Source organism: Giraffa tippelskirchi, chromosome X, assembly GCF_054371585.1.
Source record: "Giraffa tippelskirchi isolate mGirTip1 chromosome X, T2T-mGirTip1v1.2.pri, whole genome shotgun sequence".
Lineage (NCBI taxonomy): Eukaryota > Metazoa > Chordata > Mammalia > Artiodactyla > Giraffidae > Giraffa > Giraffa tippelskirchi.
Genome location: NC_137289.1, coordinates 1,461,389 through 1,484,313, shown reverse-complemented (window position 1 = coordinate 1,484,313; position 22,925 = coordinate 1,461,389). Strand labels below are relative to the sequence as shown.

The 22,925-nt window shown below is 58.5% G+C and overlaps 1 protein-coding gene across 4 annotated transcripts; it reads right to left on the bottom strand.

Moving 5' to 3' along the window:
• Positions 1–5,563: 5,563 nt before the first annotated feature.
• Positions 5,564–15,732, bottom strand: LOC145535307 (extracellular matrix protein 2-like). Of its 4 annotated transcripts, none has more exons than XM_081563725.1 (12): positions 15,306–15,696; positions 13,408–13,497; positions 13,134–13,310; positions 12,083–12,279; positions 11,355–11,741; positions 10,744–11,028; positions 10,341–10,456; positions 9,887–10,019; positions 9,527–9,684; positions 8,517–8,656; positions 6,407–6,733; positions 5,564–5,976 (listed from the first exon to the last, which is right to left on the bottom strand). In XM_081563725.1, exons 4-12 carry the CDS (start codon positions 12,099–12,101, stop codon positions 5,796–5,798), a joined length of 1,746 nt encoding a protein of 581 aa, XP_081419851.1. In that variant the 5' UTR covers positions 12,102–12,279; positions 13,134–13,310; positions 13,408–13,497; positions 15,306–15,696; the 3' UTR covers positions 5,564–5,795. The 4 variants fall into 4 exon arrangements, with proteins under 4 accessions (XP_081419851.1, XP_081419852.1, XP_081419848.1 ...); XM_081563726.1 differs by having other exon boundaries at positions 15,543–15,696; XM_081563722.1 differs by lacking the exon at positions 12,083–12,279 and having other exon boundaries at positions 15,543–15,732.
• Positions 15,733–22,925: the final 7,193 nt, after the last annotated feature.

The window sequence follows — 22,925 nt, the reverse complement described above, 5'->3', positions numbered from 1 at the left end:
AGAAAAAACTCAACCGGGCAGGGGCCGAGGGCAGGTCAGGGAGAGGCGGAGCCAATGAAAGGAGAACGGGGTGAGGCCTCAGTGTCCTGTCCACCCAGCCAGCAGGCAGGTTCTAGAAAGTTCTACCAGGGCAGTGACTGGGCCCAGATCCCTTTTCCGTGCGGAAGCATCAATTCAGGCATGGCCGGTTGGACCTGGGACACAGCCTTGACCAAGCTGTGGTGGCTCCCTCTTGTTCCCGTGGGTGAGGTAGTGACACTTGGTTGGAAGCACGTGCCCTTCCAGACACAGAGGTTGGTTTCACTTATTTGTTTGTGTGCTTTTTCTTTTTTTTTCCTCCTGTTTATTGGTGACATATTCAAATATCTCTTGCAGTAGAAGGACTCATACCATGAAGCCCGGGTCACCCCACAGAGCAGCAACCCTCGTTCACAGCTGGGAATGAGGAGAAAGAGGGTCCAAAACACGTATAAGACCTTGTGCTCACATTGTGTGAGCCTGCAGGAAATGTCTAGAATTGGCACATGGACAGGGACAAAAAGTAGACTCATGGTTTCTTAGGGGGGGCGTGGCAGATAGAGTGGTGACAGCCAAAGGTATGAATTTTCTTTAGGACTTGATGAAAGTGTTCTAAAATTGACTATGATGATGTTGGACCCTCTGTGAAGATACTAAACAAAAACCATTGCGCACATTAAATAGGTGAATTAATTGTATACTCTAGAACGTTTCTAAAGCATATTATGGAAAAATCTGGACAAGCTTTTTGGTCAATGCAATATAGCTCCATAAAATTATTGAAACATTTTTTAAATGAAAAAAAAAAAAAACCCAGAAAGGGCACAAGGCATGCCTACCATCCGAGAAGCCAAGTCACTTACTAAATAAGGTCCCACCTGGCCTGGTGCCCCCAGCCACCCTCTGTGGAGCCTTGCACTGCTCTGGGGACTCTGCGGCCAGGCTCTGAGCTCTGCCGGGAGGGGACTGGGGCAGGCCATGGCCACACACAGCGCCAGAGGCGCTCAGGAAGGCTTCCTGGAGGAGAGGACTTAGAGCAGACAAGTAGGGAAAAGGGAAGGAAGAGCACAGGGGAGCAGGAAGGCAGTTAGGTGGAAAGGCTTAGTGGTGGGCCAGACAGGCTGCTGGAGGGAACTTGGGGCAGCAGTGAGGTGACACCCCGAACCTTGGAGCTCTTCCCCGCAGCTGGAGGTGCATCTGGGGCGATATGTCTGTAAATACGGTTCTTGCGCCTGGAAGGCTTTTCTGTCTGTGGTTTGCAGTCTGCAATAAGCCATAACTGCACGCTCGGCCCAAGGCCCACTGAGTCACTGGGCCTGGCCCTCTAATTTGGGGGCCACTCCCAGACCAGCCGGGCTGCACCTCGGTCCTAGGCCTCCCCCGCCCCCTCCCTCTCCTCTACAGCCGAGGAACAACCGGGACCCCAGTCGAAGCGGCCGCTGAGCACAGCACGTCCCGCTGGCCAGTGGAGCCGTGGCCTCCTGGCCTCTGGCCTCCCGGGGCTGGGAGGAGGCAGCAGGAGGCAGGGGAGGGAAGGCATGGGGGCAAGTCAGGAAGGAAGAGCAGGCATTTCCTGAGGCCCCCAGGCCCTCAGAGGAGGCTGATGCACAGCTGTCTTAGCTCCACAAGAGCCAGAGCAGACAGGGCTGGCCGAGGGACTGGAGGTGGGGGCGGGTGGACGGGAAGGCAGAGGCCGGCCTCTGCCAGCAGGAGCCCAGGGGTGACTAACGCCCTTTCCCAGCATGCTCTGCACCTCTGAGACATCACTGCACAGGCCCCCAAAGCCCCAGCTTGTACACTAGCCCCAAGGGACTAAAGAGGACTGGGTGATCCTGCCAGCAGCCCCCTGCCCCTCAGCCAGGATACCCTAGCGGCCTCCACTTGTTTGAAGGCCCTTCTGCCAGAAGGAGTCAAGAACACAGCCCACTCAAGCTGCCTTTGCTGCGCGTCCTTCAAAGGCAGAGCCTGGTAGCCTGGGAGGTGGCCCAGTGGGCTGGGCTCCCAGAGGCTCAGAGAGCGCCTGCCCCAGCCTGAGTGCCAGCCCACCCAGATGCTCGCCCCTATCCTGTGTGCTTCTAGGGCCTGGAGAGATTAGCCTGGCCTTGACTTTCAGGGGCCCTCTGCTAGCCCCCTTTCAGGGCCTTCCTGGCCTCCCTGCCCTGCTGTGTCTGGCTGATGCTCCCCTCTGCCTCTGCTAATCACTCCCCTTCTTTGTTCTTCTGGGCTTCCCAGTCCTTTTTCAGGTCTCTCTTCTGCATCTCTGTCACCTCCCTGGGCACTGAGTCAGCCAGCCTCAACTTCCACTGGTCCCCCTCACCTGCCTGGAGCTCAATGGATGGGGCACAGGGAGGACTTCCAGGGGGAGGGGCACAGGGAGGACTTCTGGGAGGAGGTGGCTCCCAGTGGTGTCCTGGGGCTGCCTTCCAGCCCCTCCTTGGAGTGCTCCCATGGGTTCTTGCACAGCCAGCCCAGTAGGGGGCATCACCCACAGGAGCCCCATTGCCAGGCAGGGACCTGTCACACACATACATTAGGGTCACTTTCTGAACACGCCACCCTGCCTAGAACTCAGCCAAGATCTTGGAGAGGGCCCTCGAGGCTCCTAGGCACTGCAGCCCCTGCACCCAAGCTGACATCCCCAAGTCCACAGCCTTGCCTGCTGTCACTCTCAGCCTGCTGGTTTTATCCACTCCCCTCATCCACACTGCCCAAATCTCTGCACCCTCATGGGCTGGGCAGGGGCAGGACGGGGGCCAGGCCCACAGTAACTAGGAGCAGTCCCTCCCACCTCATTGATTCTTTGGCATTCCAGAGCCCCCAGGGCCAGCAGGTGTAATGTGCCCAGGGGACCCTCTGGATGCCGGGGGCCAGTCCCACTCCTTAGAGTGGGCCAAACCTCCGCTTTTTGGAAGGTTCCCAGCGCTGATGGCCGAGGCGTGGTCGGTGAAAGCTGGCACTCTCTATGCCAGAGCTTTTTTTGACCTTCCCTTGAGGACATAATCACACAGCGGCTCTGTGTCCCAGGCCACCAGGGCTGTAATTTCAGGGCTCAAAGGGGGCTCCGTGGGGGCCTGGCCCGCGTCTAGCTATCTTTAGAGAGGCACGCTCTGGGTGTGGCTAGAGGAGGCAGCTGGACAGGGGGCTGTGCCACAGGGCTGCATCTGTGGCAAAGCCAGGGAGACCCCGGAAGGCCATGAAACAGGGCGGCGGGCGTGGTCCTCCCTTGGCGGACGCCAGCCCCCAGGAGCAGGCCCTGGATCTGCCTACTGTCCTGGGGCCAGCAGGCTCTGGTGGGGGCTGTAGCCGAGAGCAGGTGCAGGGCTGGGGGCCAGGCAGCCAGCCTCATTGGACTGGCCCTGCATGCCCGCAATGGTGCCACTGCTCACAGGTCGGGGTCGGGGGAGGCACAGGCCCAGGGGAGCAGCTTGCCTGCCACATCCTTTGCCCTCCTTGCTTTCTAACGCCCCTTCCTCAGCCTGTCTCTCCTAAAGACCACGACGTGGGTTTATGAGGCAGGAGGAAGGCTTGGAACCCGCTGGGGAAAGCCCCTCGAAGGACTGGGCGGTGGGCCCTCAGGTTGGAGCCCTGGGGAGGAGGAAGAGGTGGCTGGGAGAACATCGGTGGGCAGGACTCTGGGATTGTGCGTGGGGTGGGGCCCTCGAGGTTCCTGGAAGGAGTGCCCCCCGGCTCCCTGTCCCCCTTCTCTGCTCCTAGCGGCCATTAACCTCTGTGACTTGCTCCTGGTTCCCGCTGTCCCCACTGGTCTCATCCTCAGTTGTGCCCCTACCGTTGGAGGACCTCCGCCGCCTTGGTCCAGGGACTGATGAATGCCTTGCTTATCGCCACCTGAATGTAGTCACCCCTACCCTGTCATCACCACCATCACCATGATGACCATGAGGAACCCTCTGATGCCCAGTGTTTCTGGGTTACTCACTGGGCCACGCCCACTGCTGGGCACCACCGCCAGCAGGCACCAGTGAGCAGAGGGTACAGGGTGGGCTTAGTCCTGCCACCAGGTCTTGGCTGCACTATGCCTCCACATGCACCACCCTGATAGGACTGAAAGCCCTGACATCCCAGCCCTCTTGGGGAGTTGCCTGAGCTGAACAGAGGGTCTTTGCTCCAGTCACCCTCTCTTTGCTGGGAAGGCCTACCTAATGATGACAGGGGGTATAAAAGTCCTGTGCCCTTGTTCCAGCTCCCGACCAGCTTGGGTCCAGGGCACCTGTGGGCCTTAGCTTGTCTTGCATTGTTGGTCACATGCCAGCTTCTCCCTGGGCCCACTCCTATCCTCCCCTCCCTCAAGAGCCTCCCAGGAGACTTCCTCACACCTCTCCTTGCCTCTGAGTCGGCTTCTGGGGAGCTCAATAGTGGATACCCACTCGGGGCTGAGGAGGGTCATGGAAGCATTGCCCAGCCCCAGCTGGGTTCAGTCCACCTGACAGCAACCCCAAGGGCCAAGTGCTCTCTGTGTGAAGTGGAATTAACCCAGAGGGGTCTGCTCAGTAGGGAGGTAAGAGCAGCTGGGGGTGGGGGTTGCCCAGCTTGAACTTCCTGTGCCTGCTGGGGGCCAGTACTCTTGAGTCCCGGGTGGGGACTGGGGGCTAACTTAACTGGAGCTGGAGGGCCTGGGTGGGGCAGGCAGTCAGACTGGGGAGGAGGGGTTGTGAGAGCTGGGAAAGCAACAGGGGGCCTCCCCACAGGGCCAGCGCCTCAAGGGCTGTTGACCTCTGACCCAGTCCAAACAGGAAGTGCCATATCTGTGGGCCCAGGCCCAAGAGAAGAAGGAATGCAGGGATGAGTCCAAAGCAAACACTCCACCAGCTTCCCAGGCCTCTCCCCGCCCCCTGCCAGAGTCTGGCCTTTTCTCTGCTCATAACTCAGAGCTGAGGGGTGTGGGGGCTGACAACAGAATGGGACCAACGCAGGACTCCCAGCTCCCAGGCCCAGGACTCCCAGCTCCCAGGCCCAGACCCCAGGCCAAGGCACTGGCGGGGCAAGGTCTCGACAGTGGGCACTTCTTCCTTCACATCCAGCAGCTGTGCTTCATCTTCAGTGCCTGTCATGCACGCTCTCTCTGGCCGCCATATTGCCATGAGCTCCCCACGCCCCGGGTCAGGGGCTGTGAACTGTTCCAGTGACCTCCAACGGGCTCTCAGCACAGTCGAAGGGCCTGGTGGGGCTGAGCACTCATAGCTAGCTGCTGTCTCCCCAACCAGGCGTACAGTCAGCACCTCTTATGTATGTCCACTCCTGGGACAGGGATGCTTCCTGGACAAGAGGGTAGTAATGCTGCCCTGAACAGTGGCGGTGAGCCAGGCCTCCAGATGGCTTTGGGCCAAGCTGCAAGGGGACGTCAGGACCCTGGCCAGGCTGGGTGGGGGTGGGGAGGCTCTTGGAGAAGATTCTAGAATCAGCCCTCTTAACCTCCTGCTGATGAAGCCGTGCCCAGGATGTGGCCTCTGAGGGCTCCATGCACCCTGGAGTGCCAGCGTGTACAGGCAGCCGAGATCCAGGAGGGAGGGAGGCCGGTGGAGGCGAGTGGGCTTGAATGAGATGCATTTATTATGTTCAAGTCCAAACCAGCACCGTACCAGGCTGGGCCATCTACTGTGTGAAGGGGCCTTGGCAGTCAATGGGATGTGGGCACATCTGAAGCAGCAGGGTCTTGTAGAACTTTCTCTCAGTGGCGCATCGATCCAGCGGAGCTGGGCCTAGGCTCCTGCCACCTCCAGTCCCCCAAGAGAAGCGGGTGGGGAAGGCTGGCGGTGGGGCTAGTCAGACTCTCCCTCTCCCTGCTGGGGCTCGAGGACCACGCTATGGTAGGCCCGGATGCAGGAGAAGGCAGTGGGTGGGATGCGGCGCCGGTCAATAAGGTTGTTCTCCAGGTGTGTGGAGATGAGGTTGGAGTCCTGGGCCACGCGTGTGTCACAGATGGAATTCAGGGGCACGTGTCTGTGGAGGAGGGGTTGCAGGAGTAGCCAAGACCCCAGAAAGGAGAGTCAGGCATCAGGTGAGAGGAGAGAAAGCATGGCCCCACAGTGGATGGTGGGGACACCAAGGCACAGATGCCAGGCACAGGGTGGAGGGTCACCTGGCCACTCGGGGCTCCCAACCTCTCCCGCCCTCCCCCAGCCCAGATTCTTCTGCTAGCCACTGGGCATGGCCTCCAATCACAGCAACCAAGGTGGGCCCGTGGAGGCAGGGAAGGATGCCCCCACAGTCCTGCCGTCGGCCTCTGGGGCCCCTGGGTGATGAGCCCACAGGCCAGAACATCTGACCAGCCTGCCAGGTGGGGTCTCTGGGTCTCAGCCTCCCTCCTGGACTGGAGGTGAGGACAGGCTGGGGCGGGGTGGGGTGAGGGAATAGCAGGATGTGGCCCTACCTGATCTTGTTGTGGCTCAGACGCAGCACCTGCAGTGCCCGGAGGCCCAGGAGACCCCTCGGGACGGCCTGCAGCTGGTTGTGGTCCAGGAGCAGCTCGGCCAGGGAGGCCTGCAGGCCCAGGAAGGACACGCTGTGGATGCCATCCTCGCGCAGGCTGTTGTGGGCCAGGTGCAGGGTCTCCAGGCCGGGCTTCATGTGCGCAAACACGTAGCCAGGAATGCGCTCGATGCGGTTGTGGTGCAGCGTGAGGTGGCGGAGGCCCCGGGGTAGGAAGGAGGGCACATGCACCAGCCGGTTGTAGGACAGGTCAAGGGCCTCCAGCTTCCTAGCGGTGTGGTAGGGGAGCTATAGTTGGAGCCCCTGGTCCACACCCCAGAGGAGGGTGGGGACTTGCTTCAAGATGGCAGCCGCCACCAGGGCTCCCAACAGCTGGGGAGGGCCAGGCCCTGTCTGGTTTGTGTGCTCTCTGTCCACAGAGGCTGGCCCTCGGGGCGGAGATGGAAGACCCACTCCTTTTCCTTTCCCTCCTTCCTAAGCCTGAGTGGAGGGGCCAGTGGTCTGGGCCAAGAGCTATCTCCCTGGTGGTCCCCACACTGCACTTCCTCGACCTCTTGGCCCTACCCAGGCTGAAGGCCGATGGGGAGGGAAACCAGGAGCACAGGGTGGTGGTGCTTCTAGAACAGATCGGGGCAAATGGCTTCTCTCACTGATATCCCCCCTCCACCAGCCCCTGTGGGTGGTGTTAGCTCTTTGGCCTCGGGGTGGATGCCATCCTCCATCCAAAGCGGGTGGGTCTCTGGTGCCTCCCAAGCCTGCCGAGCCAGCAGCCCCCTCTCCGTCTACCAGCCGGAGAAAAACTGGCCGGCGCCGGCCTAGGCTTGACTGGCCGCCAGCCCCCTGCCCAGGCCCCGCGACGGGAGTGGAACATGGCTGGGCGGCCCCTCCCTAGGCTGCTGACTGCTTTCCTTTGCCCCCTTGGCAAGAAGGGGAGAGGAAAAAGGAATAATTAAACCCAAACGTCCTGGTAACTTTTTCCTGGAACACGAGGGCACAGGGCGGGAGGCTCTGGTGTCTGGAATGGCGGTCCGGACTCTCAACCCCTCCCTCACTCCACCCCTGCCCTGCCTCAGGTGTCTTCAGACCCTGAGGATTGTCCCTCCCAAGCCCTTTGGCCAGTCCTGGGGTCACATCCTGACTCCTTAGGCAGTGCCTGTAAGGGCCCTGTCTGCTCCCCAGCCCCTCCTGCCGGTGACCTGACTCAGCCATCCAAATGAGATCATGGGGACTCATCCTGGACCCTTCTTCCTGTAGTGGGGTGACTAGTGCCCCCCAAACATATGGCTGCCCAGAACCCGTGAATGTGACCTGATTTGGCAAAAAGGTCTTTGTAGATGTGAGTCAGTGAAGGATCTTGGGATGACATCATCCTGCTTTAGGATGGGCAGGAAATGCAGTGGGAGGGGTCTTGTAAGACAGAAGAGGAGAGATACAAACACAGAGGGGAAGCCAGGTGAAAAATGCAGAGACTGCAGTGATGCGGCCACAAGCCAAGCGGCACCTGGAGCCCCCAGAAACCGAAAGAGGTAGAAGGGATCCTACCCTGGAGGGAACACGGCCCTGCCGCACCTTGATTTTGGACCTCTGACCTCCAGAACTGTGAGAACAGAGCTCTCTGTTATTTTAAGCTGCCCTCTTTGTGGTACTTCCTTACGGCTGCCCTGGGAAGGTCATAGGCCTTTTTCCTGTGGCTGCCATCTCTTCCATGCCCCTTCCTGCCCCCGTTGCTTCCTAGTTAAAGCCAGCATGGGGGCAGCTAGCAGCACCTAGACTGCCCTTCCTCCGGGCACGGGCAGAGGAGGGATCTTGTGGCCTTGGGAATTCTGTCGCGTGGGAGGGCCTGAGGGAAATCTTGGAGGAGCAGGTGGTGACTGAGGGCCCAGGCCACCCTGAACACTGGGCAGGGATCCAGGTGACCCAGGTGACCCACCAGGCCCCGTGAAGTCTCTCTGCCTTCCCTCCTAACTCTCTGCTTCCTTTGTGAGCATCCTCTATCTCCGTGCCCATGGGGGCAGAGCTTGGGCTGTGCCAGAGGGGACCACAGTACTCACGGAAGATCGATCCAAGCACGGGGTGCCAGTCGGTCCTCCTGGAGCCGGTTGTTGCTGAGAACCAGCACGCTGAGGCTGCGGCTGTGGTTCAGGGTGCCCTCTTTCACCTCCTCGATGATGTTTGTGCCCAAGTGCAGCTCCTAGGGCCAGGGTTCAGGGTAAGCGGTCCACCCACCACTCAGTGGTGGCCTAGCCCAGCCCCTTGCCCCCTTCCACTAGGTCCCACTGTCTCTGCCCCTCTCAGGGCTGTAGCCAGCTGTGCAAAGGATCCCAGTTGACACCTGCAAGCTGTACCATGACTCTCCAGAGTCCCGCAAGATACCAGCTCAGAGAGTATCGCCAAGCACCAGGGATCATGTGGCCCAGAGAGGGCATGAGCTTTGTTCAGGGACACCTGGTAGGTCCACGATGGTCCTCGAGGCTCAATTTTGGGCTCCAGGAAGGTTTCGTCAGGCAGAGGAAAGGCCCTTTGGTGCTGAGGCCTTGTGGGTTTAACATCAAAATTGCCCCCATGGGCAGCTCTACCCGCTGGCCCAGCTGTTGTGGGCAGACACTCCAGTCCTTAGACCATAGCTTTGCCCTTGTTGCTCAGCTGGTAAAGAATCAACCCGCAATGTGGGAGACCTGGGCTCGATCCCTAGGTTGGGAAGATCCCCTGGAGAAGAAAAAGGCTACCCACTCCAGTATTCTGGCCTGGAGAATTTCATGGACTGTATAGTCCATGGGGTCGCAAAGAGTCAGACACGACTGAATGACTCTCACTTCCAGGGATTCCCTGGTGGTTCAGACGTTAAAGTGTCTTCCCGCAATGCAGGAGACCCGGGTTCGATCCCTGGGTCGGGAAGATCCCCTGGAGAAGGAAATGGCAACCCACTCCAGTACTCTTTGCCTAGAAAATTCCACAGATGCAGGAGCCTGGTGGGCTACAGTCCCTGGGGACGCAAAGAGTCAGACATGACTGAGTGACTTCACTTCGCTTTGCCTCTCGTGGCCTTGGGGCTCGTAGTCACCTGCAGGGAGGCCGGCAGGCCGGGCGGGATGGTCCGAAGCTGGTTCCGGTCCAGCCTCAGGTACAGCAGGCTGCGCAGGGGCTGGAAGGCCAGGGGGGAGATGTTTCCATCATGTAGCTGGTTCCCTTCTACCTCCAGCGTCAGCAGCTGGCTGAGACCTGTGGCGGTGGGCCGAGGGGGCAGGTGAGCTGACCGCCGAGCTCAGAAGGCCGGCTGGGAGCTGCCCACCTTAGCTTCAGAAATCCCCCTGGCCCTCGAGGCCAGGGCCACCTTTCTGGTTTGGTGCTCCCCGTCTGCCCTCCAGAAGGCTGCCTTGGGTGGAGCCTCCTCTTGGACCCTCCCCCTGGGGCCTATTCGCACCCTGGAAGCTGCTGCGCTCCAGGCCCTGAAGAAGGTTGTCATTGAGTTTGAGCTCCTGCAGGGAGGCAGGCAAGGCTGGCACCGTGGACAGTGAGTTCCCATCCAGGTTCAGCCGCTTCAGCCGCGTCAGATTCTAGGAGGTTGGAGGAGAAGAGCAAGCTGGAGACTGGGGTGCTGCTGGCTGGGGCTGGGCTTTCCGGGTGTGGCCTTGGGCTCGTCCTGCCCACAGACACCCCGGTTGGGTTGCATCATGGCTTCCTGGTTCCCTCTTGGACCAGGTTTGTCTGGCAGTTTCTAGAACTCTCCTCAGGTTCTCCCAGGAGTGCTGGTCCCTTGGGGGACCTCAGGATCTGTGTTGGCCTCCATGCTCCCAGCTGTGGACCATGTCACCCTATATCACTGACGCCCCTGGCGCTGGCCCCCCAGGAGACCAAGATGAGGGCCTGCTGTGTACCTTGAAGGCATGGGGGTGCAGGCCAAGGGCATCCAGCTTATTCTTGCTCAAGTCGAGCCACTCCAGGTTGGGTAGTCCCAGGAACGTGTGGGCCGGGATCTTGGCAATTTCGTTCTCTGCGCACACACAGGGCAGCCATTTTCCCAGCCCCTCTGTCCCCCTCTCCTCTGCCACTCTGTACCTCCTCCACACAGGCCAGAGGCCACAGTGACAGATTCCTTAAAGGAGCTGACTCTTCTGATTGACCCAGTCAGAACCTCTCAGGTCAGAGGGGCGGTGAGTCGTCCCCAGGTGTGGCGGGGTGGCAGCCACAGGGACCAAAGACCCACTGCGGGGGACACCCGGGTGTATGTCCTTCTCACCCCTGCCATGGGAGTGGGTGTGGGAAAGTGGGGTCACCCACCTGCCAGGTAAAGCATGGTCAGGCCGGGGTCGGACAAGGCAGGGACACGTTTCATCTTGACGTTGCTGCAGGCGATGGCCGCCTGGGCCAGGAGGCAGGAGGCTGGCAGGGAGGGCATGACCCGCTCTGGAATGCCTGGGCCTACAGGCCCAGGGCTCTGCCCTCGCCTGCTTCCAGCTCTTTTCCGCCCATGACCTGTGGTCTCCGAGGTGTTGCTGCCCCCTTCGCCTCGGCTATGATCCTTCTTCTCACGCCAGCCTGCTGGCCTGGGTTGCTGGGGGGCCCCTGGAGGATGAGAGATGAGGCCCCAGCCTGCTCACATAGCAACGGAGGCCCGCTGTGGAGTAGGGTCTTTCCCAGGGCTCCCCAAACCTGCTGGTGACTCAGCCAGCTGTACCCGAAAAACAGGCCACTGGGCCTCCTGCCCTTGGCACCAAAGGCAAAGGCCCAAATTGGGGCCCTGAGGCTGGGGCAGAAGATCTGCCTTGGGAGGGTTGCCCTCCTGCCTCACAGATGGGGTCACTCAGCTTGGGCACTCTGAGAGCGGGTGAGGGTCTCAGTGGGTGGGGGCATCAGTGTGATTGGGCTATGTGTCTGAAGCCAGTCCTCACCTTTGGGGGACCTCTTGGGCTTTGGGCCCCTTTTCTTGGCTTCCCGGCCTCCGACCTGCCTACCCTGGCCCTTCTTAGCAGCCATAGCACCCTCTTGGGCTCGGGGGGTCCTTGCCGCCCCAGGCCTGGTTGTCTCTGTGGCCTGGGGGTGGCCCTGCATGGTGCTGGCCCCATGGTTGTGGCCCTGTTTGTGCCCCCAGACTGCTGGTTGTGTCGACTTCCTCTGGGTCAGCCCGGGTCTGGCGAGGACCTTCCAGTGAGGGGCTGTGGGCCAGGTGAGGGCTCCGGGGGCCCCCTCCTTGGAGGTAGGCTGCAGCCGTGGCCTGTTCAGCTGCCCGTCGTCAGGCCTGTCCGGGCTCCCGTTCCCGAGCATGGGTTGCACTTGACCTGCAGATGGAGCCAGTGTGGGGTGGGGTGGCTGGGACCCCTGCATGCCTGGGAGGCAGCACCTCTTCCCAAGGAGGGAGATCAGCCATTGGCTGGCCTGCCTCTCTCCTGTATTTGCCCAGGCCTCACTTCTGCCTTTTTCTTATCTCCTTAGGAGCTCTCGGCCTTCCGTCTCCAACCCAAAGCCACCAAGTGCCAGAGATTCCCTGATCTCCAACCCGCATTTTCACAGTGCCAGAGTGGGGGACCCCAAAGAGGAGAGAGGTTCTCAATGTGATAAGCAGGCTGCGTCACCCTGCCTGCTTCTCAGAACTCCTGGGGATCCTTCAGGGACAAGGTACCAGCAGGTTCTTGGCTCATGACAGTGGGCCCAGGAGACCTTCAGTTGCCCTATTCAGAGAGGCGGGGCCTGCGCCTCTGTCTCCAGTTCCCTGTGGCTTCTTCCTGGGCAGGGAAGGGTAGGGACTCCCTCTGGGAAGATGAAGGGTCACTGCCACATGGCACAGTTTGCTCCTGGAGGTGGAGGCCTCAGTGCCTACTGGGAGAGAAGGTGTTGAGAGTGAGGCGAGCCTACAGGCCACTCTGAGGGGCTGTCAGCCATTGCAAAATGGCGATAATAGTCTCCCACCGCAGGCCTCCCCTCCACTGCATGGTGCATGCTGAGTCACTCAGTCATGTCCAACTCTGTGACCCCATGCACTCTAGCCCCCGGGCTCCTCTGTCCATAGAATTCTTTAGGCAAGAATATTGGAGTGGGTTGCCATGCCCTTCTCCAGGGGAATCTTCCCCAACCAGGGATCGAACCCAGGTCTCCTGCATTGCAGGTGGATTCTTTACCGCTGAGCCACCTGGGGAAGCTCCTTACTGCATGGTAGCCCCCCCTCAACCAGCACTGACCATGGGCCTGTCCTGCAAGTCCTGCTGTCTGCAAGGGGTAGGGGACTGGGTCCCCTCACGGGCCCCTCCCATCCCACCCCTGGGCCTGGGCGGGGCCTCCACTTCTGGCCTCCCACGATTCTCCCGGTCCCGTTGGTAGGCATTAGGGCAGCCAACTGTACTCTCCAACCAGCAAACCTGGGTCCATTCTTCCAGATCCAGCTGCAGCGGCCTCTCTTGGCGAGGGGGTATCTCCTCTCCCCTGTCCCCACCATGGGCAATCAGCAAAAGGGCCTCTCAGAGTCCACCATGCCCCCTTGCCCTCCAGAAACAGGTTCCCTGAGGCACATGGGTCCCTAGTGGCCCTGACTGGAACACTAATGGAGGGTCACGAGGTAGGCAACCTCAGGGTGAATCTGCTTGCTCTCCCTCTGTGCCAGCCCTGGAGGTGGGGGAGTCCCGGTAGTGGGGGAGGGTGCCATCCTGCCAGCCTCCCTGCTGGTGCCACTTACTCACCGTCCGGGGGCCCAGATGGGCTGGGTGGTGGCGGCTGCAGGGTGGGCAGCCCTGTGGGGGTTGGCCGGGCTCCAGGCCCTCTCGGGCCCAGGACTTGCTTGGCCAAGGCTCCTCCAGGGCAGCACCCCACCCAGAGAGCCAGGACGGGAAGCAGCACCCTCTTCATGGCCGCTGGGGCTGGCGAAAGAGATGAAAGGCTGGGAAGGATGGAACACCAGCGGAGTGGCAGGCTACAGTCCGGCTCCCAGAGCTACAGTGCTAGAGCCTCACCTACCTGGCCCGGCCCTCCTCCAGGAAGGCTGCCCCCCAATAAACGCCTCCCCATGCCTGGCCCCCGGCTTCCCGCAAAGTCCACTGCTCTCATCTGAGGAGAAAGAGAGATTGATTTTTTTTTTCCTTGGACCTGAGCACTCTCACTCCTTTTCTGAGAAGCCTGCGTTCATTCTCCACTGGCCCTGACCCAGTGGCCCCCATGAATAGGGCTTCTGTCTCTGCACACAGGGGGACCTGTGAGGCCCACCACAGACGGGGCTGCCCACCTCGGGCTGCCAGGTCCTACCTCAGTGGCTGGGAAAAGAGAAGGTCCAGGCCTTGAGAGCCAGCAACACACCCCAGGGCCTCCAAGGTCCTTGGGAGCTGGGGCAGGTGCCCGGGCCACCCAAACCATGGTGGCTCCGGCCCCGCTGTCACAGTCGCCCATGCCGAGGCCTCCCAGTTCCAGGGGAGATGGAACCCGTGGGTAGAGCTGGGATGGGGCCCCAGTGCCCTCCACCTCTGGGCAGCTCCCTTTTCTCCAGGCCTCCACCTCCTCCTCTGTAAAATGGAGGGCAGGTATACACACACCCTGCAGGCCACCCCCCATGCCCTCACCCCCACCTGGGAGTGTGTGTGGACCAGGGCAGCCGGGTTCTTCGGGAACCCTTGGCCTGGGGCGACCTGGCAGCTGCCTGGGTGAGGCCATCTCACAGGTCCTCACAGACTTCTTGGCTAACAGTTTCCAGGTCCCACTGGGACTGCTGACATCAGGCAGATGGGTCCCTCTGGGTCGAGATGGGGTCTGAGAGCAGGGGCAAAGAAGGAGTGTCTTGACCACTGGCTCCCCGGCCCACCCTCAGAAGGCCCCAGCTCCAGGCCCAGCTGTGGCAGCGGGCGGGGGCTGGCAAAGTGGCCGGGTCTCACCACATGGCTCTTTGGGGCCAGCCTTGAGGAAGCTTTTCCTACAGCTCTGTCCAGCATTGACTTATGTTTGGAAGCGATCTTAAAAAATGAGTTAATTGTGGGCAAGGCTTGGGTGGAGGGGAGAAGGGGAGGGGGTGAGGAACAGGGCCAGGAAGGCTTGTGGAGGAGTGTCCCGTAGCCATCTGGGGCTCACGGTATCTGTCCAGGGCCAGGGAGGAATGTGTGAGACCTAGGATGGGGTGGGGGGCACAGATTTCCCGCCACAAGCGAGTCTTCCTTTGTGCCTGGGGAGCAGCCTGAGTCCCAAATGCCAGATGTGGTGAGGACACAGCAGTCACTGCCTTCCCAGAGCCCTTGGGCCACCTAACAGTCCCACATGAGCCACACCGTGTCGCCTGTCCTATCTGGGGCTCTGGGTTAAGAACTGTATTTGGGACCATGAAACAAAGACAGTCTGGGGATTGCGATCAAGCACCCTGGGAGCCAAGGATGAAGCCACCATCTGCTTGTGTGCTCGTAGATGACACAGGATATCCTGGGCTAACGTTTTGCTAAAGCTGGGGGAGGGGGAGAATGTAGGCACAGGAGGCCAGGGTTTGCCCAGGGATCCTGGACCACTGAGCCCAATCCCTCCCTGCTCAGTACAGAGAAGGAACCGAGAGGGGGTAGGGTTGGCCCAAATCTGATGCCGGAGACCAGGTCTCCTGCCTCCCGATCTGGGCATTGCTTGAGGACGTGGTAGGACCCAGCCTGAGGTGGGCCCCTGGAGACGGAGGGACTGGTGGGGGTCCCGGCTCTGACCCTCCCCCTGCCTGGGGATGGATTCTGGAATCCTGGCCCCCAACCCATTTCCCCTGTTCGCGCCGCTCCCCAGGCGCTGACTAAACATCCTGCCATCTGGTTCCCATTAGCTGGGCTGGAGGTGGGGGAAGCCTGCTCCCAGGTTTCTCTGGCACAGTGGCCTGGAGGAGGGAGGCCTAAGCTCCTACCCACCTAGGCAGGAAGGGGCGAGGCCTGGAGAGCTCTCAGCCCCCCAGGTCCCGTGGAGTCCTGTCCTCGCTGCCCTTCTCCCATCGGGGGCTCATCGGCCACCTGGTCACCTACTCTGTCCAGTATCAAGGCGCCTGGCCGTCGTGGGGACCTTGGAGCCACCCTCACAGAGCACAGCCTGCACACAGAGCTTGCTCGTGGATTGGGCTGAGACAGGCAGGGCCCCAGGCCAACACTAACCCTGAGCCTGCTGTCTGGATTTTCCAGGAACCAGAGATGTAGCCCGAGGGTTGCTGGAAGGGTTTTGGGCTCCCAGCTCTGCCCAGACGGCTCAGCCATGTGATGTCAGGAGGAAGCCTCCCTGCTCAGGGCCTCGGTCTCCCCATTTCGTTGTGGTAGATGTGGTCTTTTTAGAAAGTTCTAGAATCTGAGAACTGGAAGGGACCTATAGAAACTGGATGAGATGATCACAATGGCTTCTGGATGCACAATCTCAAGGTTCTGAGGGCTAGGAAGGGAGTCTTGCTCCTTCTCCTCCAGTTCTTCCCTTCCACGTGGCCCACTGTCTACATGCAATTGCCCCCTAAGAACACACATACCCTCATGAGTCAAGACTCACTCAAATTGGCAGCCTAGAGGGTGACAAAGCAATTCCCTTCGTCCCTCAAGCCTCCTTAGAACTGCACAGCGAAAGTTCCCATCCTGTCAAGGGAGGATTGGAGAATAGATCTTTGCTCACAGAACATTCCTGAGCCCCTGTGGTGGCCAGATATCATGTCTGGCACAGTGTGTGGTACAGTGGTGAACCACATGGCCAGCTTTCCTGTGCTCACAGAGTGTGCTGTCTAGTGATGTGTGTGAGGACCCCATCAGAAGGAAAGGGGCTGGCCACGGTGACTGTAAGAAGAAACTTTCGACAGGATGAAGACTGTGAGAAATTGACGTTTGGGTGGAGATGTGAGTGAAAAGGAGATATCCATGCAAAAAGGGCTCCAGTAAGGAACCCCCCAAGGAGGATGGACAGCAGTGCAAAGGCCCTGAGGCAGGAAAGGCTTTGGCCCACTTTGAGAACCAGCAAGGAGACCAGTGTTGTGGAGCAGGCTTAGTGAGGGGTGAGGCTGGGGAAGGGTTGCAGGGCTAGCTTGATAGCGTATCAAAGTGTGGCCAGTGGACTTTGTCTTTGACCTTGAAGGAAGCAGGGAACTGCTGTGGATTTCTGAGCAGAGGAGTTACATGTGATTTGACTTTTTAAAAAAAATTTATTGAAGTATAGTTGATTTACAATGTTGTGTTAATGTCTGCTGTACAGCAAAATGAACGGTTAGACACACACACACACACACACACACACACCCATATAGTTTTTCTCTTTCATATTCTTTTCCATTATGGTCTATCACAGGATATCAAATATAGTTCCCTGTGCTATACAGTATGGAGAAGGAAATGGCAACCCACTCCAGTATTCTTGCCCGGAGAATCCCAGGGACAGAGGAGCCTGGTGGGCTGCCATCTATGGGGTCGCACAGAGTTGGACACAACTGAGCGACTTAGTAGCAGCAGCAGCTATACAGTACGATCTTGTTGTTTATCCATCTTATATATAATAGTTTGCAGCTACTAATCCCAAACTCCCAATCCTTCCCTCTCCCTCCCTCCTTCCCCTTGGGCAACCACAAGTCTGTTCGCTATGTCTGTGAGTCTGTTTATGTTTCAGAGATAGGTTCATTTGTTTCGTATTTTAGATTCCACATATAAGTGATATCATATGGTATTTGTCTTTCTCTTTCTGACTTATTTCACTTAGTATGAAAATCTCTAGGGCCATGCATGTTTGAAAATCCATGTTGCTGAAAAGAATTTCATTCTTTTTAATGGCTGAGTAATATATATATATGTGTGTGTGTGTGTGTGTGTGTGTGTATACACACACACACACACATATATGCTGCATCTCCTTTATTCATTCATCTGTCGATGGACATTTAGGTTGTTTCCATGTCTTGGCTATTGTGAATAGTGCTGCTATGAATATAGGGGTATGTGTATCTTTTTGAATTAGAGTTTTATCTGGGTATATGCCCAGGAGTGGGATTGCTAGATCATATGGCAACTCTGTTTTTAGTATTTTTGAGGAACTTCCATACTGTTTTCCATAGTGGCTGCACCAATTTACCTCCCCACCAACAGTGGGGGAGGGGGGTTCCTTTTCTCCACACTCTCGCCAGCATTTATTATTTGTAGACGTCTTAACGATGGCCATTCTGACTGGTGTGAGTTGGTACCTCATTGTAGTTTGGATTTGCATTTGTCTAATAATTAGCAACATGGAACATCTTTCTATGTGCCTATTGCCCATCTGTACGTCTTCTTTGGAGATTTCTCAATTTAAGGCTTCTGCCCAGTTTTTGATTGGGCTGTTTATATTTTTGTTATTGAATTATATAAGCTTCTGTATATTTTGGAAAGTAAGCCCTTGGGCACATCATTTGCAAATATTTTCTCCCAGTTTGTAAGTTGTGATCTGACTTATATTGTAAAAGGATCCCTTGGACTGCAGAGTGGAGCACAGACTTGTTGAGGGCACAAGGGCAGAAGGAGGGAGCCAGTGTGGAGGCAGCTGCACCCTCCACTGGAGAGGTCTTTGAGTCTGACCCAGGGTGGAGGGGGCTAGTGGGAGAAGTCAGTGGAGTCAGAAGAGTGAAGGCTGAGTGAGCCCAGGGCAGAAACTTGGGAGGCCAGCTCCTGACCTGTCAAGTGTAAAGTGGGTGATCAGACAGTCAAGTGGTTAAATCTGTAAGGCAGTTCTGTGTATGCATCTGGAGCTCAGGGCCAAGGTCTGGGCTACCAGTCCTGCCCTCCCACTGCCTGTCATTAGATGAGTTCATTGAGCCCCTACTATGTACCAGGCCTTCTGTCAGGACCCAGGGAAGAATAGTGGCTCTGCAGCCAAAGACACACTCCTGGGGTGACACCCAGAGCAAGCAGACAGGCCTGTTTTTGTGCCTTCCACAATGTGTCCCAGTAACATCAAAGCTGGTCTGCGCATGTGCACGTGTGTGCGCGCGTGTGGGCATCTATCATATATAAACAAAGGTACAGTGGCCTTTTCCCTCTTCAAACTTTGAGAAGGAAAAAAGGCAAACTTTCCATGCCCTCTTCCTGTTGCCAGCCGTTTCTTCCCTAGAGAAAACCCATCTTGTTTTAATGCCATGAAAACCCCAGAGGATCTGGTCCCAATTAAACAACTTTTCTTGCAGATGCTTTTGTGAGAACCAAATATATCAGGCGGTCCAGATTCCTGCGTCGTGCTTCCTTCCTTGAGGCCTGGTGTTCCTGAGCGAGGAAGCCACGGAGGGAGAGCGAGAGTGAGAGAGAGAGAGAGAGAGAGAGAGAGAGAAGAGAGGCACATAGATAGACTAAAGGAAAGACTGAAGGGAGGGAAAGGGAACACAGAATCTGGATGATGGCTGGGGATACAGTGATGGGTAGTAAGAAGCACTGGTGGTCAGGGGAGATGACCGTGGGCATCCTCTGGACTGTGGGCATCCCTGGGGAAGGTGCCAGTGGAAGGTGGGCCGGAGGGGGGGTGGAAAGCAGCAAGCGTGGCTTGGGGACAAAAAGGTTCCAGGTGGCCGATGTGGCTGAGTCTAGGGAGCAGGGTTAGGGGCAGGTGGGGGCCATTCTCCCAGCCTCCTTCCCGTATGAAATTCCAGCTGGTTCTTGCCAATAATGTGGGCCCTGCTTGACTCTCCGTGGAAGCTGCCCCTGCCCCTCCAAGTGGGCATCAAGGGGCCCCACACGTGGGGCAGAGGCTAGCGTGGGCCTGGGGGCGAGCGAGCAGGAACGCGAGGTCGAGCGCCCCACCCCAGTTCCCCTCTCTGGCCCTCCGGAGTGGGCACGTTCATGTTCCAGTCCTGGCGCCCGCGTCTCCAGCTCCAGACGCCGCATGTGACTCAGCCCCGCCGGCCTTGCCAAGCTGTCTAGACCCAAGTGTCTCCCCGTGGAGGGGGCCGTCCCGCCCGCCACTTCCTCTGCCGCCGCCCCGGGGTGGGGGTGGGGTGCTACAAGCGCGCGTCCCCTCCTCGCCGCGTGCGCGCGCCCCTGCCCCATCAGCCTTCAGGGGGGCGCCAGGCGCGTGCGCAGAACCCCCAGAGACCCGCCCCACCCCCGAGCGAGAGGGCGCGAGCGCGGGGCGCCCCAACGCCCACGGAGGCCCGGCTCACCCCCCGAGGAGCACACCCCCCTCCCCACGTGGCTCCCCCAGGCTCCCCCGGGGAAAGGCCCGGGAGCCCGCTTGTGGGGACAGCCCCGCCCATGCACCCTAGCTTCCTCCCGCAACCCCACAAGCGCCTCGGGCCTCCAAGCGGACCGCAGGCCCTCGCAGGCCCTGGGGGTGGGGCCCTAAAGCAGGAGGTTCGTGGCCTTGCCTGGGTGTCCCAGGAGCAGAGAGCCAAGGGCTCTCTCAAGCCCCTCTCAAGGGCTGGCTCTCCAGCTGCCCCTGCCTTGGCCACCCCCCACCCCGCCCCATCCCCCCCCCCACGCCCCGGTCCCTGTCCCAGCGTAGGGATCTGAAGGGACAGAATGAGGAGGCCAAGGTCCCAGGGAAACTGCTTCATCCTCTTGCACCAGCAGACACGCTCAATGTGGACACAGGCCGAGAATGAGAACGTTCCTGATGGTTTTCATCAGGCAGCTACTAGGCTGACATTCTTAGCCAGCCAAGGCTAGGACCAGAGACCCCAAGACTACCCCAAGCCTCCCCTCCAGGCAGGCCCATGTCTGTCAGGCCCATAGACACAGCTCTGGGGTCCTCCAGACTTAGGCCACCCCAGTGCGTGGCCAGGCCAGTCCCCAGAGCCTCTGGGTGGGTGAATGGCAGCCCCCCAAAGGAAAGCTGGTGTCATTCTTGTTCCCCGAACCCTTCTGGTCTGTTGCTCATGACAAAGTTTGGGGTCCCTGCAGCCTTGAGGCTCTTCCCAATCTCATTGGTAAGGGTCCCCCGTGTTCATGTCCTCTACCCCTCCTCCCATCCGTGTGAAGATGGTTTGTTTTGGAGTGGGCTTCTGGCTGGCACAGATGGCGTGGGCTGGCTGCAAGCCCTGGGCACCTGGGTGGATGGGTGACCATCAGTCCAGCCTGCTGGCTCAGTCTGGAGCAGATGAGAGAGGTCCAGGAAGAGGGTGGGCAGGGAAGACAGAGGGGGAGACAGCCCTCTCACTTTGCCTCGCCTGGAGAACCTTGAACCCAGACCTTCCTCAGCCTGGCCTCATCAGCCTGTGTCATTTCTCCCCCAGATCCAATGCCAGGACCAGCCACTTACTTCTACAGAGCACCTCAACCCATGACTAATGGAATTCTTCCCCTGAAATCTCTCTCTCTCTCTCTCACTCTCTCTCTCTCTCACACACACACACACACACAGACATGTGCCCTTTTCTCAGGAGCCTGCACTTGGTGCTCACCAGAGGATGTGATGAGGAGTCCTTTGATCTCATTTTCTTAGTGGGGAATCTCAGGGGTATGGGGAGTGGGCGCTGGAGGGACCCTCCATCCCTCAAAAGCTCCCCTTTCTTGGAACAAGGCCTTCAGTCCATCTCAGAGGCAGCTGAAGCAAATCTTCCTTCTCTTCCTTGTGTATGTGCATTAGTCCATGTCCAAGTCTTTGCCACAACTCTTTGTGACCCCATGGACTGTAGCCTGCCAGGCTTCTCTGTCCATGGAATTCTCCAGGCAAGAATACCGGAGTGGATTGCTGTTACCTTCTCCAGAGGAGATTTCCCTGGTGGCTCAGTCAGTAAAGTGTCTGCCTACAATGCAGGAGACCTGGGTTCAATCCCTGGGTCGGGAAGATCCTCTGGAGAAGGAAATGGCAACCCACTCCAGTACTCTTGCCTGGAAAATCCCATGGACGGAGGAGCCTGGTAGGCTACAGTCCATGGGGTCACAAAGAGTCAGACAGGACTGAGCGACTTCGCTCACTCACTCTCCAGAGGAACTTCCCAACCTAGGGATTGAACCCTCACAGGCAGATTCTTTACCATTTGAGCTACAGGGAAGTCTCTTCCTTACTGGAGAGGTAAACCTTGAACTTCCGCTTTCTTTGATTGGCTGTTGGGGGGGGACCTGGTTCAGATTCCCCCAGCACCCTGGGGTCTGCTGCTAATGGCAGCTGCAACTTTGGGGCTGAGATGCTCTCAGGGCCCTTCCTCTCACCCAATGCCCTGTACAGCTCCTGCTAGTAGCCCACTGCTCCAGGGCAGGGAGGCCATAGGGCAAAGCCACCTGGTTGATTATACATTCCTGTGCCCAAGGCACAAGGCAAGGTGCATCACGTGGCTGGCTGCCTCAGCCACCACCGCTCGTTGCCAGCGCATCCCTGACACAGTGAGGCCAGTACCTGTCAACTGGTCTCACTTTCCAGCCTCTTTTCCAAGCACTGACACATGGCCAAGTTTCCCCCATGATCAGGAGTTTGGTTCAGTGCTCAGGTCTGTGCAGGGCCCTGCGGTCTCTGCTGACATCGGGGCCCCCCACACCCAGCCCCATCCCCTCTAAGGTGGACATTATCCTTCAGCTCTTGACCTGCCCAGGCCTCCTGCACAGAAGCCAGGAGCTCTGGGCAGGCATGCCCCCTAACAGAGTTGTCCACTTCCCTCCCTGCCTCCCTCAGCTTGCATACCTCCCAAGACAGAGAGCTCCCTCCCTTTTCCCAGGCAGCCAAGCTAGTGTTTTTGACAGTGCCCTCTGAGAGAAGCGCTTCCTTGTATTGAGTTTGAGTCCACATTTCCAGAGGCTTCTACCACTCTGCAGTCCTTTCTACCCCATCCAGAGAGGCCCAGTAATCTCTGTTCCCATCCCAGGCTCCAGTCTTTCTGGTGGACGAGGCTTGGGAGGCACCATGATTCGGGAGTGGTGTGGGAGGGGAAGCTGAGGCCTGCTGCTGCCATCTCTATGAGCTGAGCGCTGGCCAGTGGGTGCTCCATGCAGGGGACAGACCCGAATGAACCTTTGAGATGGTCTTCTCCCATCAAGGCCCTGACAATCCCACCACATCCCATCCTGTGCTACAGACAGAGCTGCTGAGTCGGGGAAGGGCTGTTTAGACTACTGGCTCCATAGAGCTGGGTGGAGAAGGGGAATTTTCTTCCAGAATACACAGGGGCTGGTTTCTTCCTGATCCTCAGGAGCAGAGAATATGGGGAGGGTGGGGAGGCCACCACACTGCCATAGTTTCTCCCGCCAAATTCCCTAGTCCTAGGAAAGATCCACAGAAAAACCCACAAGAATTTGAACGTCTGAGCTGGGGCTGTGATGGAAATGAAACTTTTTAAAAAGAAAGAAAAAAAAACAGAAAAAGAGGGGAAAAAAGATTAAAAAAAACCCCAAAAACCCAAAGCCCCATACAGCCTTCAGTGGCAAGAAAGGCCCAAGTCAGCAGCCACATTAGAGGGGGAAGGGATCTTACGGTGATTTTGCAAATCTATGGGTCCCCGGGTCCCTAGGCTGGGGCACTCTTCAGCTCAAGTTTAGAGGCTCTGTGTTCTCAGAATAGCTTGGAATTCCAAACCATTCACTAGGGAATCAGGCCCTGCTCCACAAGGCCAGGCAGGCCAGGCTGGG